We start from the raw sequence: 16,533 nt of genomic DNA on the forward strand, positions 1-16,533 counted from the left end.
TTGCCAGAGTTTCCGTTGTAACGTAATACGTCTTCCCCATCCCTTGTCTTCATAAGCTTTACATAGGCAATCCCAGACCTCTTTTGCAGTCCTTGCTCTATAAACATGCGTGAAGCAATCGGGTTCAAGTAAAAGACAAAGTGTTGCTCTTACTTTTGTGTCCACTTCTATCAGGTTTTCTTTCGTTTGTGTACTCGTTTGACCTTCATTCGCTACGACCCACCACCAGCCTTTCAATTCAAGATAGTTCTTTACCTTAAATTTCCAATAGGCAAAGTTTTCTGAGCCTCGCAACTTTTCTATGTGGCCGCACAAACCTGAATTAGACTCATGTCTTTCTACCATGATTGAATTTTCAGAGCTTCTAGTTTTAAATGTGAAGGCCCATAACCTATTTATGATCAGGAGGTGGATTGCCCAATAAATTCAATCTTGATAAATACATAAAATATAATTTATTTTATTAACAGAAAGACATTTCTTTTTCCAACGATAACGACAACTCACAAGTGACAGACTTACAAATATAGAACGCTATTTTATTCTTTCTTCACTTTAGATGTAATGAGTTTACATACAAGTATATCACGTTCTAATAATATTCCACATTAATTTTTAAGAAAATACTTATAGGAAGGAAGGAATAGGTATACCACCATAATCATTCATCTCTAGAATCTAGTAGGTATTATTTAGGAATGACAATATTTTTAGGAATAACCATATCTACTACTTCAACTAACTTTTTCAATATCTACGTTCAATACTCCATCTTCTAAAATTAGGGGTCTAAATTAGGACTTAGAATCATATTTTTTCCTAGCAAACATTTTGCAAACAATTTGTTTTCCATTTTCATTGAACACTAAATTAAATTCTGTCAAATTGATAAATATTTTTACAGCGGAATTGGCACTGATACAGCCTTGATATCGTTGTGGAAGTCCCTACAAGAGACCTATGTCCAGCAGTTGGCGTCTATGGGTTGCTGATGATGATGATGATGAATACAGCCTTAAATAGATATTTATTAAAAAAATGTCCTTTACTTCCTCCCTCGTCGACTCTACCTTTGCCTCAATATAGAACGACCATTAAAAAGAATAATACCCCCAGCTCACAATAACAAAATCCACTTCACGAAAATATTATCCACAAACCACTCATGTGGCTAAATAGTAGGTAATAAAGGCCTAATTTATATGCACCCTACACAATGGTGTCTCCACCTCATCAATTCCCTCGGATAGACACCATAATGTCTGGGGCGATTTAGCACTCTGACGTAATGGCCCGATCTTTCCGGACCTACTGTTATTTTATGGCCACCCTACGAGCTTTGATATTATAATTAGAGATATTATTTTGTTAAGTGTTCTGTTTATTTAGTTATTTATTTTTGGGTTGGTTTCGTCAATTGCTCGTTGTTGTTTCGTGAATTTCAAATCAAACAACGAAATGTAGATACATACTTAAAACGCACATATCTCCGAAAAGTTAGAGGTGCGTACCCGGGTCGAACCCCCAACCTTCCGATTAGGAGGTGGACGTCCTAACCACTAGGCTCTCATAGCTGTTACGTACAAATATTTAATCCCGTGTAACTTTAAAACAAGACATAACTATAGGCTTTTGGAACGTGTCTAAAAATTTTGTTGAGTTTAATTGGTTATCTTATTGCTTTGGTTAATATTCAAATGAGAATGAAACTACGCTTGTATGGAGCGAGTGACGAAGAAACTGATCGAAAGGTTCGATGGTGCCGCTCCCAACAAAATTATTACTTAGTACTTTTTGACTGTAGCCATGTATAGGTACAAAAACTTGTGCTTCTCCCGTTTCCCGACGCTTTCGCTGTTAGAGAGGCTAGATTTCAGGAGACAGTAATCGATTTGTGGATATATTAAGTATGCTCGATTTTAACCACATTTTTCTTTCACAGATACAAGTTACTCGTATCACCCGGCCATACACGATGACACTTTCGTTCGCCGAAAACAGCGGCGTAACCGCACAACTTTTACTTTACAACAGGTACTTAACTTATTTTTTTAATATTAGGTAAGTGAGTAGGTATCTGATAAGTAACAAGTAGCTAGATATTTATATCCCATTCAGAATTTTCTACAATAGTGTTAAAATCAGTTGGGCATCAATATTGTACGTAATTTTTTTATACTTTTCTAATATTTTTACACATGTACCTACGGTTTTTTTTTTTTTTTAAATTCAGATACAAGTTAGCCCTTGGCTGCAATCTCACCTGATGGTAAGTGACGATGCAGTCTAAGGTGGGAGCGGGCTAACCTGGAAGGAGTATGGCAGTTTTTTTAATAAACCCATGCCCCTTTGGTTTCTACACGGCATCGTACCGGAACGCTAAATCGCTTGGCGGCACGGCTTTGCCGGTAGGGTGGTAACTAGCCACGGCCGAGGCCTCCCACCAGACCAGACCAGAAATTTAGAAATTATAAAATTCCAAATCCCTGCCAGGAATCGAACCCGGGACCTCCCACTAATAAGACCACAGCGCTTACCACTGCGCCAGGGAGGTCGTCACAGTCAGGTTTATAGGTACTTAAGTTTATTTAAATGAATGTTTGTCATACAGTTGGAAGAGTTGGAGACGGCGTTCGCTCAGACCCACTATCCCGATGTATTCACGCGGGAGGACCTCGCCCTTAAGATCAACCTTACAGAGGCAAGAGTGCAGGTAATATAATATATTATTAAGTATTTATTAAAAGAAAAAGTTTATCTTTTAAAATTCTCCTATCAAAAATATTTGAACAATGTCTTATTTTTAATTTCTGTATTAGTGAAGGCTCATACTGAAAACTGGCTGTAATCTCAATTTAATCTAAATATATAAAAGGAAAAGCTGACTGATTGACTGACTGACTGACTGATCTATTAATGCACAGCTCAAACTACTGGATGGATCCCGCTGAAATTTGGCGTGCAGATAGCTACATAGATATATGGTATAGACATCCGTTAAAAAATGGATTTTTGAAAATTAAACCCCTAAGGGCGTAAAACAGGGGTTCGAAATTTGTGTAGTCCACGCGAAATCGCAGGAATAAGCTAGTTGTTTATATATTATGTAGTGTTTTAATTTTATAAAGTTGACATGACACATAAGTGACCATCCGCGGATGGCAATCGAAGAATTTTCTCTTTTCATACAAAATGGTACGAAAAATCCATTGAGATAAATAAAAAGAGAATATGTACCTACTTACTTTCTTATCAAGTTATATCTGCAATACATTTTGGGTATCGAAAGTTGGGTGGAGGTTCATATAGCTTAGTTGGTATAGGGAACCATCTTGTAGCTTGACAAAGAGCGAGAAAAAGGGAAGCTTGGAGTCTTACGGCATACCGAAAAAATACAATCTAGAATTGTACCTTATAGATGTATGAACAGGTAACTAGGTAGCAAGACGTACAGATAAACCGAGCCAATTTACGGGGTAGAGACGCCACGTAACTTGCGTCTACAGTTAGCAGATATGACAGCTATCGTGCTACGGCTACAGTTGTGACTTGACAATTTTATTTTATTATCTATAAGTAATATTTCTGCATCGTTTTTAAGTTATACTTACTTTACTTAAATATTCTGTGTTTTATTAATTACTAGCTACTGTCCGCGACTTCGTCCGCGCGGAATTAGGTTTTTTAAAAATCCCGTGGGAACTCTTTAATTTTCCGGGATAAGAAGTAGCCTATGTCACTCTCCAGGTCTTTATATATACCCATGCAAAAAATCATATTAATCCGTTATCTCGTTGCGACGTGATTGAAGGACAAACCAACAAACAAACACACTTTCGCATTTATAATAAGGATATAAGGGTACCGATATCTACATAAGATAAGCACATTCATTTATAATATGGCATAAATGAATGTGCTTAAATTTTAATGATTTCTTTTAATTGAATGTAATAATGTAGTGCTTTTGTACAGTCAGTCGTGATAATTTAACACGGAAATGGTTTCCACATGCAGCATTCTAGTAGCGCTTCTCGAAGAGACAGAGATCTCTTATTTCTAATACTTAGTAAGAGTTGATAAGAGATACTTTGCGCACGTTTTTTTAATTTTACCTGGGTGTAACATTATGTTTTAAGCTGTAGTTACATGGTTTCACAGAGCTCTATTATGTATTACTTACTAATTTTTATACAATAATTAAGTAAATTATAACTTGTAAGGAACGAAAAATATAAAATCTCGAGTCATATTTATGTACCTACAGTCCAGCTCACATCTATTCACGGCAACGAACTAAGTAGCAATCAATCTATATGTGCTATTTATTTCAATGTTACATGTATTTTTGGTACTTAGTTACTTACCTATACTGTCACAAAAGTGTCTTAAGCTTATATAACCTCAAAATACGTGCTTCAAAGCCTGCTATACATTATGTACATATATTCTACATTCCCGGCTTTTCGCGGACTTAACCGGTTACCGCCCGGGTAACACGACGCCGGGTTTTAGGCAAATTGCGCCACGCGTGTTTTATTTATGCCCAACTTGTACCCAAGTAGAAATTGGCCAATTTCGTCGGCGAAGCACGCAAGCGGTACAATTTAGTGGCCCGCCTGTCGCTTGGGCGTACGTTTTATGGCCACTGAACGTAGCTCGGAAATCAGTTGAATGGTAATGTGCGTTTTGGTAGCTTAGCTTGTAAAGTTGTAAAGGCCGTGGTTTGACTTTATGTAGCTGATGCCCGCGACTTCGTACGCGTGGATTTAGGTCTTTAAAAATCCCGTGGGAACTCTTTGATTTTCCGGGATAAAAAGTAGCCTATGTCACTCTCCGGATCTTAAACTACCTATACCTACGCAAAAAATCACGTCGATCTGTTGTTCCGTTACAACGTGATTGAAGGACAAACGAACGAACCAACAAACAAACACGCGTTAGTGATATCAGTTTTGTTTGGTGGAAATTCTATCTCAATGACAGATATAAATATACCGCCAAACACTGAAGCTAATCTAATGCTGACAATTTTAGGATATTTGTTCTAGGCAAGTATTTGGTATAGATAGGTATGGACAAAATGTCAAAAATCAGACTACTGAGAAATTCTTTGACCAACAATTTAGAAAATATTATAAACTTAGCCGGCCAAGAAAGAATCGAATCCAAGATGGTATTGTATGTTTGCAAGTATCACAACATTCAAAACTGCGCCAGAGAGGTTGATCTAGCAAGGAATTTCTTAAAAGTTAAAACCACTTTTGCTAGTGGGTAGGCACAGGGTGGGCAGGTAAACAGCTTAGCCACCACTTAGATAACTAACGCGACACCCGTCCCAGGGTACGCGCGAGGCCGGAGTAATGCGATTCCGAGATGAACGACTTAAACGCGTTATAGCACCAGTGGAAACCGACCTCTATCCCTTTCATACATGCGTAGTACCTACCTAAGTAGTTAATTTCCAGTGTAAAATCCGGTGATAGAGATAAATATGCTCTTACTTAAGTATATGCTTTACTAGCTGATGCCCGCGACTTCGTGCTCGAGAATTTAATTTTTTTTAAATCTCGTTGGAACTCTTTGATTTTCCGGGATAAAAAGTAGCCCTTGTCACTCTCCAGGTCTTAAACTATACCCATGCAAAAAATCACTTCGATCCGTTGCTCCGTTGCGACGTGATTGAAGGACAAACCGACAAACAAACACAGTTTTGCAATAGTGATATTAAGAGGACTCCTTTTCCCAGCAAAAAACTTTGGATTTGGATGAAATTTGGAATGGAGATAGATTATACCCTGAATTAACACATAGGCTACTTTTAATCCCGGAAAATCAAAAAGTTCAAACGGGATTTTTGAAAGACCAAATTCCACGCGGACGAAGTCGCGTGTGCTAGATTAACCTCAGAAGTATAAAGACAATAGAGTCAGGAATCAACCTACTGAGAGTCTAAACCTTAGTTCGTTATCAATAAGCTAGGGCGTGGTTGTAGGTAGGAGACAAAATAAAAGATTGTATAAGGAAATAAACTGTTTTATTCAGGGAAAAACTCCCTCCAAATCAAAGTTTATCTTTACCATTACTTATTGCTTTATCATTAAATAATTTATTATTTCCTTTAAGAAAAATCTACCGCCAGTTCGTAAAAAGCATATTATCTACCGAGAGAAAGAACTGGCAAGAAAAAACTCGGTGGTGTCTATTTTGAAATACCAATTACACATTTGAACAATACATAAATCAACATACATAGTACAACAATAGAAATATAAAATCAACAATATTCGTACCTGTAGGTATGTCACAGCTTCTTCTTAAAAATAGGAAAATTAATGATGTCTACCGTCAAAGCAGAGCCATTTATAGCCCTTTGGCTACCCTTTCCATAAATATAATGATACCATATAAAACTCAAATTCAATAGAGTCGACAATAGAGATTAAACTTTAGTTTTAAATTTATACACTTCAAAATTCCACATTATACTCTATTTAAATCTACAATTACTTTACTTCTAAAATATAATAAAATCAATTTCACCATGTAAGACCTTTGGATTAGCTGCTATATATTATCTGTTACGTCTGTAGTATTTTGTCTATCATTTTGACGTGCCTCTGTTTACAAATAAAATGTCAATGGTTTAGAATTAATTCTTAAGCAAAATCTAAAGAGTTTAGTAGCAATTTCAAGAAATAAATAGCAACTCTAACCATTTATCTTATACGTGCATCAGCTAGTAAGTTATAAATTGTGAACAAGTGTTTCTAGAAGCATGACGGAGTGCCTTGCTGCTAACGCTTCCTAATATGTCTGTGTCTTAATTTTTTTTTCCTTGTATATTCCTAGAATTTTGAAATTATATAGGTCTCATACATGGATGTCTTAGCATCAAAGGTCAATTTAATTTGGTCTTCTGGACGGATCAACCGTTTTGCCGGATTCGGGAACTGAAGTGTATTTCGACAATACTAGTTAACTAATGGAATAGGAGAGCGGCTCGAACGAAATTGGATATTGACTTGTTTCGCTGAGTGCACCTTGTTTGTGACTAGTTCGACGTTTGACTGGTTTAGGTGTGGTGTATTAATAGATGAATAGAAAGAAATTAAATTAGAAATTCTACAAAACACAAATTATTGTTTTAAATATTGTTAGGTATAGGATGTAGGTAGATGTAGGAAATTAAGGTGCGCGGTTGCACCCGCGCGATGCTGCGATAACTGCGTTTCTTAGAAACTCTCCAAAAACATATAAATAACGGTGGCGACGAATAATTAAAACGCGAGCGATCATGGATAAAGTGTCATATAAACACAACCACAAATAACCTATAAATGGAGATGTTTATCTATACGTAGGTATAGTACGCGACAGGTCGAGATGGCAATCGGGGTGGGGACGCCCCGCACACCCCCACAGCTCCCGCGCTAACCCAGTATGGGATAGCGCCGCGGGTGACGTGCGGGTGTACCTACCCCCGCCGCATACCTCGATTGCTATCTGGACCCTGTCGCGAACTGTACATACCTACTTATATAAAGACTGGTCCTGCCTGACTGACTTATCTATCAAACATTAGGAAGTTCCTCTTATGCGCCCGATAAGAAAGGATTTTTGGAAATTCAATTCCTTAGGACTCGTTCCGGTACGATGCCGTGTAGAAACCCAATTGTACAGAGTATAGGTATAAGATGTTAATTAAATTGGCCATTTGACATTGAAATAATTTAAAAAAAAAAAAAAAAAAAAAAATTTGACCAGGAAGACTTCTCCAAACAGTTGGTTAGTAAGTAGGCACATCCCCAACTGTCTGCAGCACACACGTAGTAATATAATTGAGTCGGCTTTTTCGCGTCGTCCGTCCGTCGCGGATTCGCATCCGCGTCGGAGTGTCGGTGATAATTCGGCCAAAAATATAAAAAGGTGGCAGCTGGCCGACATATTGGATTACGGCGCGGCCCGACGTAACATACCTTTTCGGTAAATGCGCTAAATGGTATCAAATTTTTATTCTGACAGTGCGATTCTTTGTTTTGTGAAAGATTAGGTGATTTGATGGCATCTGACGTGTTTAATAATCCTATACTATTTGACAAACTGGAAATTGTTTTAAATTATTCTTTATTATATAATATATTATATTATAATAAGCACACTACATTGATGCTAAGAATTAAAATCAATGATAAAGTTTAAGTTTGGAAGACCGCGCCAAAAACCGACATTTCTATAATGGCGCTGGTCGCATGACACGTGTGACGTCACACGCTAGTAAACAAGTTAACTTTTTTGTGAAACTAAGTTTTGTGTAGAATTAAGTGAAATCAAAGCAAATTAGTCGTTTCATAGCTTAGCGTCAAATGTTGGTAATATTTGCCTGCCAGTGACGTCAAATCCTTGACGCGACGTTTTGTTATAAATTCCCTAATAGAGAGTCTGGCAATGTATGATGAGATTTCTAATAGGTAATATTCTGAAGAAAATAAAAAAAAATTAGACATACCTAATACTTTGACGTAAGATTTTTTTACACCTTTATTACCTGTAATCTCCCAAAGCCACCATGATCCAAACTTCATAGTCGCTGATAGTTCCTCCCCGTGTTGGGGACAAAACGTAGAGAAACTTTCAGCTTTTATAAAATAACGAATGTCTGGCACAAGCTGGCTCTTAGTTCATAACTGTCATGAACTGTGAGTTTAAGCGCAAACACATGAGACCGATAAAATAGCTGTGTCATATTTTGTGTAAACTTTATTAATTTTACACAAATTCAACAAGCCGCGATGCCATATTTTGTAAAACAGAGGCAAATGGCGTGTAAACACAATAAACAACAAAGGCACAGGGGTGTCACAACAATGCCACTCGCGAAGGGCGCGGAGTGTGCAAACCCTATTGCAGCTCAAGGGTTGTATGTAATACTCCGTTAATTATTACGAAGTGCTTCGTAGTACTTGAGTAGTAATTTTAAAGTGTTTTGTCAACAGCGTGAGCTGTTTATTGTTTTAGCGTTAAAATTAAGGGACATTTTTTTTGATGAGTTTCTTAGTGACAAAATTGCATGGAAGCAATCGATTTTGCATTCAGCAGCCCTCAAGATAGTGCTGCTGGTTCTTGAGAGTTCCTTGCCGGCTCATTTCAGTAGAATCTTCTTTCCAAACTGGTGATAGATTTCTGACATAAGTGGTACATGTTTCTCATTTTTTTTCTAATTCCCTTACTTGGGGCTTCTCTAAGTATGTTAGGCTCGAGACAAAAGTTAATTTAATTTATTGAATTTAATTTAACGTTAATTTATTGAACACAATTAGTGGTATCCCATGCATAGAATTATATTTTGATGTTTTATCTACGTAGGTATGACGCTTCCCAGCTCTATGTAACTATTTCAATAAGTCATCTCTTTAGCCTTCACTTTTAATAATCTGAGGAAATTACTTTTGATTTCCGCAAAAACACCTGGCTCCTGTCTTTTTACTTCTCCCTCTCTCTACAATAACTATAAATATCAAAGGATGATCTTGTATCATAAAGGGAGTTATTTAATCCAGTTCAATTATAGTTACATGTCTGGCCACAGGGCGCAGAGGTGCAACCCTACCCCGTGCGAAAATTGCTAACGATGCGTCGTATCGAGCGACCTCTACAACGTAAATTTACTGAAATATACGTGACCACGTTGCGAGCGCAAACGCCACGCGCCGCGTAGGCCGCTACGAGCTACGTAGCAAAGTATGACACGGTAACACTTTGCTACGTAATCCGTAAACAATTCAACCGCTAATAAATAATCGTGAAAATTTTAAGCACCAATATGTGTCTGTACTATATATGGCACATAGATACGGATTATCTTGAAATACTCAACATCATTTTATTTATTATTAAGTAACAATAATTTTTAAAACATGTAAATGTGCACTAAAGGTTCGTACGCACCTGAGCGGCGCGGCGCGGCGCTTCAGTCCGACTGCAGAACGCGTCACCTCAGGCCGCTCGACGGTGCCTACCGCACTTCAACTTCAGTACGCGGCACCTCGCGTCACTTGCGCGTCACTTTTATACCCGTTCGCGTACGAGCGCGAAGCGCCGCGCCGCGCCGCTGGGTATGTCGCACTAGCGTCACTGCACTGCGCGTCGCTTCGCTGCGCTTCAAAATATTCTCTCCAGCCGTGCCGCGCGGCAACGCGCGGTGAAGCGCTGTGCAGCGCCGCTCTAGTGCGATATGCGCCATACAAAATGATAGAAATGATATTTTGAAGCTCTGTGCCGCGACGTGCAGCTCGCTGAAGCGCCGCGCCGCGCCGCTCAGGTGCGTACGAACCTTAAAAAGTAGCTTGTCTCGCTCCAGGTCTTTAATTACATGAATATAATAAAAAATCACGTTGATCCAATTGCTACGTTGTGGCGTGATTGAAGAACTAACCAATAAAGAAACTAACTTTCGCATTTAATTGCATATGTGGCTACGTAGCAATAAGCTTATTTTTTTGTTAAAGACACTTTAATTATTGTGTGTCATTTACTTTTAACTTTTAGAAAATTCTTGCGCCTAGTTACGACATCCAAATCGGTATATTTCGGTTTATTCGTTATTATTTGCCACTTAACGCGCGCCGAGCACTCGTCTCGTCGCTCTTTATCAATCATCCCCTTCGCAAATTAAATCGGGGGTAAAAATGAAATATGTCACTTTGTTTTTCTTGTTGTTCTCGAAGTCACTCGTTTGAAGAAGTTTTTAAATTTATTTTTGTCGGCGAAATTGTGATTTGTTTTGTTCAAGATTAAATTAATGAGACATTTTTTAAATTCGCACGGCCTTCTTATAATATTCACATAAAAAATTAAAGAACAGTATGAAATCAGTATCTTTAAAGGTCATTTACAAAGCCCCAAAGTATTCTCAACAAAATGACACAAGTTTCAGTTTAGAAACCATCTCGCAGCTTTGTCTGTCTTTTTTAAAGCGCTAGGCTCAAAAGTATAAGTATTCAAAGTAAGTTTTGACTAATAGATAGAGTATCTCAAAAGAATTGGCCCACTTCCATTGCATTCAAGGGCTAACTTGTCAAATAACGAAAAAGTATAAATTATTGTTTGGAAATGACGTTGAATTTAATGGTAAGTACAATTTTTTTTAAAGTCGTGATATCCTAGTGGTTATGACGTCCGCCTCCTAATCGAAAGTCGGGAACTCGAACTCGTGAATGCACCTCTAACTTTTCTGAGTTACCTACGTGCGTTTTAAGTGATTAAATATCACTAGCTTAAATGATGAAGGAAAATATCATGAGGAAACCTGCATGCCTGAGAGTTCTCCAAATTGTTCTCAAAGGTGTGTGAAATCTGGCACTTGGCCAGCGTGGTGGTCTAGTGGACCATGGCCAAAATCCTTCTCACTCTGAGAGGAGACCCGTGCTCTATAGTGAGCCGAATGGGTTGATCATGATGACTTATTTTCTTGCTCAAAACGAGAAGTTATTTTAATCAAATTTTCCAATACCAAATACATGCCTAGGGCACTATCCCATTGTTTACTAACTTCCCAGCTATACGTTAATGTCATAAATAATATGTAGGATAGCTACAAACAACTCCAAGTTGCGGAGTAAGTTTTTCATCACGTGAAGGGTAAATTGATCCGCCGCGGGGATCACGCAAATCTTCCTGATCCGACTAACATACTCGTAACATCCGAAGCTTCTTAGCTTTTTGTTGCGCCACTAAGAATTATTATTGGATAAGGCATATATAGTACGCGACAGGTCGAGATTTCAATCGGGGTATGAGGTGGGGGATGCCCCGTAGACCCGCACGTCACTCGCGCTATCCCGCACCGGGTTAGCGTGATGGCTGTATAGGTGTGCGTTGCGTCCCCAACCCGATTGCCATCTTGACCTGTCGCTTACTATACCTACGTATTTAATTAATATTATCATTGTAAACAGATAGACGTCCACTGCTAGACAAAGGTCTCTTGTAGGTACTTCCACACGCCACGGTCTTGCGCTGTCTAAATCCAGCGGCTCTCTGCGACTTGTTTGATATCGTCTGTTCACCTAGTGGGTGGGTATTCCAACGCTTTTCGGTGTGGCGTCACCACTCTAGCACCTTGGGACCCCAACGTCTATCAGTTTTTCGAACTATGTGCAATGCTTATTGCCACTTCAGCCTCACAACACGTTAAGCTGGTTCTCCTACGAATCTGCTCATTTCTTATTTGATGACCTACTTAGTTCTGTAGGTATTTACATCTTATTGAAGATCACAAACTAAACAGTTTAATATTAAAGGATTAGCCGAAGGTAATTTGAGTTGGAGGTAAAACAAGGTTATTATAAAGTCAATAATTAAATAATATTTGTAGCAAACGTTGTTAGAGACGGTACTTATATATCTAAATATTAAATAGGCAATCTACTTAAGAATTAATTAATTATTATCAGATCAATTTAAAATGAGACAAAAAATTAAGACTTGATTTTTAGTCTTACTCACTGTGATTTTGTTCTGAAAGAAAAAAATGATTTTGGAAAGTTTAATTTGTACTAAGGTAAACCAAAACGCAAGCCATATATTTAAAAATGGCATCATTTTGTAAAGTCAGGTTTGGTTAAACAGAACAGTTTAAAATAAGAGTTCTTCTTCTTCTTCTACTTGTCCCTCGCTATGTGGGGTCGGCACAATATGTTTTCTTCTTCCACTCATTTCTATCAAACGTCAACGCATTATCCACCGCTTGAAAGAGTATTTAAATTGAACAAACCGGCACATTCGTTCATTGAAGGTTTATTATAGGCGATACCTATTAATATTCGAGCGTTTATGATAGCCCGCAGGTTTGCTCGTTGCTCCACCGGTGTTAAGGTTACGCTCTTTAGAGCGTATTGTACGTCCTTATACACGTGCAGCCTGTGGGTTAACTACACGAAGAAACGATACAGTGACCTCCGGGTCCTTTACAACAATGCGTTCAGAATGTTGCTGGGGTTGCCCCGATTCTGCAGCGCCTCAGGCATGTTTGCGGACGCGCGCATCGACTGCTTCTATACTACTGTACGCAAGCGGTGCGCGTCGTTGGTGCGCAGAGTGCGGGACAGCCCCAACACCATTCTGCAGATGATTGCAGCCCGACTCGACTGTCCTTATCTTCGGCATTGCTGTGAAAGACATGTTCCAGTACCAGTGCCGGAGAGAAGGTACTAGATATTTAATTTTACTTTTATTTATTAATTATTTTATGTATTGGTATTTTATTTTATTATGTTTAAAGTTGTTATTATGGGTATGTTGACCTGAAATAAATCAATTTTATTATTTATTTATTATTTATCCTCCGGATAGTTAAGGTTTTAAAATGTTGTGGAGGTTGTGGCTATCTGTGTAGCGTTTCCGAACGAAACGTCACATTTCGACCAAGCTTTTTTTTTAATTTATTATAGGTAAACGCTTCACCACAATCACACCTGATGGAAAGTGATGATGTGGTCTAAGATATTAGCTGATAGCTGTGGATGGTTACTTTGTATTTCTAGAAGTTTTCCGAAGTCTTCACTCTTTCCGAAGAGTCACTTAACATGGTGACCCGCCTGCTCATTTGCTCGCTATTTCTTTTCCGAAGTCGTCATGTCTACATCTATGTTTCTGCTCTACAAAAGTCGCATCCACTTACACGTTTCTTAGTTTCTTAGCTCGCAACCGCTAAGTAATTAGATTCCGCGTTGAGAGTGGCGTAATTCCCGTAAAATGGAACGTATATTGTAGCTAACATGTTTATTCGCTAATTATCTTCTACGAACGTCTTAAGGAGCTAAGCAGCCGAGAAGGAGATGAGGAAATTTTAATCGGATGCTCCGTAATTGCGGATTATTTACCGAGTAGAGATAATTTATTGTGTAATGTTATCTTGGGAATATGCCCGTTAATGTGAAATATGAATAAACGTATATTATATTTTATTAAGTTATCTATGCTTCTTCTTCTTCTCAATCGTTCACTCTTGACAGAGTGGTCATGACATCAATTCTTCACTGCTGCTCGTGCGATCTCCGTCCAACGACTTCTGTTTTAGTCAACTTATGTAGAAGAGAAATCATATTAATATTACAGTAGATACCTACTATGAACCCATTCCTGTCAACTGTAAAAATGAAATGCACTAAATCGCGAGCGTTCCTTCATAAGACGGCGAAAATCCAATCCAAGACAAACTACAACTAAAATTGGAAGACCATATTAGTGGAAAATTACTTCTCCTTAATCCTTAATGCTTGGCAGAACCCTATTTAGTTTCGAGTATAATCTATTTCAAATTGACTCAACAACGAGCAAGATGGAATAGACTTCGAAATACGGTTCATTTTCCCAAAAATTCTTCAAATGTATCAAGTCTTGTTTAAATTTTCTTGAATATTTTGATGCTGATTCCTCTGTCCTAGCTAATGGCAGATTCCACTCAGAACTCGGTTACGTTATCATCTCAAACCATCGGTATACTACTGAGAACGGGTCTCTCTCAGAGAGAGAAGAGCTTTAGGCTTAGGAAGAATGAGTATAGTACGCGACAGGTGCGAGATGGCAATCGGGGAGGGAACGCCCCACACACAGCACAGCCCCCGTGCTTATCCGGTGCGGGCGAGAGTAGGTGACGAGTGACGGGACGTCCCCCCGCATCCTACCCCGATTGCCATCTCGACCTGTTGCGAACTATAGGTAGGTATAGGCCAGTGAGTGTAGTGAACTGGCGATGGGTTGGTGATGACGATAATAAGTAGCAACATCATTCCCTTCCCATCCCATCATTATTCCCTTTAGATTACAACATGGGGTTATTCAAGAGGCGGACCAACAAATTCCTAAAAGGCCGGCAACGCATCGGCGCTTCCATCTGGTGCTGCAAATGTTCATGGGCGGCGGTAATCACTTAACATGGTGACCCGCCTGCTCGTTTGCTCGCTATCTCTATTAAAAAAAAACATAATATGAAATCAACGTAATCTTTTTCCATTAAGGACCCACTTACCTGCTTTTAAAGTCTTTACCACACAACCTCGACATCACGCCAATCAAATTCATTCGCTCATCGTAGCACTCGGTGTAGCAGAAACACGCAATTTCAATACATTAGCGGTAACTCAAGAACTTTCCGACACACGAGCTGTCACTTAGCGTCGGAATCACATGTAGGAGTGTTTTTATTGTATCCGATACGATATTATGACATCGCTACGTTATTTTGACAGGAACGTCATCGTGGTTGGATTATTGACTGCCTACAACAGCCTATTCCATATGTCTCTATCAATTCATTCATCATGACCAACCCATCGCCTGGTCCAGTTCTGACAACGGGTTTCCTGTCAGAATAAGAAGTGTTTAGTAGGTAGGTAGGTAAGCGTCCACCACGCTAGCCAAATGCTGATTGCCATTAGGTATGTAGAATTCTCAGGCATGCATCCTTACGATGTTTTCCTTAACCGTTAAAGCAAGTGATATTTAATTGCTTAAAACGCACATAACTCTGCAAAGATAGAGATACGAGCCCACGATCGAACTCCAGGCCTCCCCAACAGGAGGCCGACGTCTTAACCACTAGGGTATTCCCGCTTCATCACCTAATTTTAGCTGAAGATAGTCAAGTTGTATCAAATTGGGCCGTCGTAAAATTTCCTTATAGTGTCGTAGCTATAAATATCGTATCGGATTCAGTAAAAGTAGATCCTTAAACAGTTTCTTAGCAGTTTTCTTTCATATTTTCGGCAGCCAAAGTTAACTTTCGCTCCAACTCCGTATGAAGTGTTTTAAAACATTACGGTACGCTGACGCGATTAGCGTGTCAGTTAACTTTTAACTTTTAAGTAGGTGATGCAGGTTTTAAGTTTTAATGCCTCATAAAGTGACGAGTTCGCGACTTGTGTGAATACGGAATTAGTTGCTAACTCTGTTTTCCGTTGATGAAATTTATAATTTTGTTAATATGTTCCTTTTGTTGTTATTAGTATGTTTGTTTTAAGGGCAGTCGTGCCCCTTAAAAGGAATGTATTTTTGTCAGGGTTCGTGTATGTATAGTACGCGACAGGTCGAGACGGCAATCGGGGTGTGAGGCGGGTGGACGCCCCGCATTCCTGCACATCACCCGCACTCGCCCACAGTGGTTTAGAGCGGGAGCTGCGCGGTTGTGCTGGGTGTTCTTTCCCTAATTACCATCTCGACCTGTCGCGTACTATACCTATGTCATGTCATTATCCCACCATAACTTCAAAATTCCTGAACAGATTTGGATGTAAGGGATATCGTTAGAATTCCTATATCATATCGAGTGTCACTGCCTATAAATTTTTGAAAAAAAAAATTAAAATGGCGGTTGTATGATGCCATTTTCAAATGTGATTTTTTTTACTTTTTAGTTTATTTTTTGGCAGGGTAGTTGTGTTTTTAATCACTTGTTTTTTTAGATATATTAAAAGAGGTATTTGAATACTAAGAAGCATAGATAAACTACCACCTGGACAAAGTCGTGTACAT

At 38.8% G+C, this 16,533-nt stretch overlaps 1 protein-coding gene across 1 annotated transcript in view; it reads left to right on the forward strand.

Annotated features, from left to right (window-relative positions):
• Window positions 1–16,533, forward strand: part of LOC117991455 (dorsal root ganglia homeobox protein-like) — a 113,835-nt gene that overhangs the window by 41,177 nt on the left and 56,125 nt on the right. Inside the window, exons 4-5 of the mRNA XM_069505100.1 lie at window positions 1,943–2,034; window positions 2,612–2,713. Of these exons, the coding sequence (XP_069361201.1) occupies window positions 1,943–2,034; window positions 2,612–2,713 (194 nt within the window). The remainder of the gene's footprint in view (window positions 1–1,942; window positions 2,035–2,611; window positions 2,714–16,533) is intronic.

The sequence above is a fragment of the Maniola hyperantus genome, chromosome 19, assembly GCF_902806685.2.
Source record: "Maniola hyperantus chromosome 19, iAphHyp1.2, whole genome shotgun sequence".
NCBI lineage: Eukaryota > Metazoa > Arthropoda > Insecta > Lepidoptera > Nymphalidae > Maniola > Maniola hyperantus.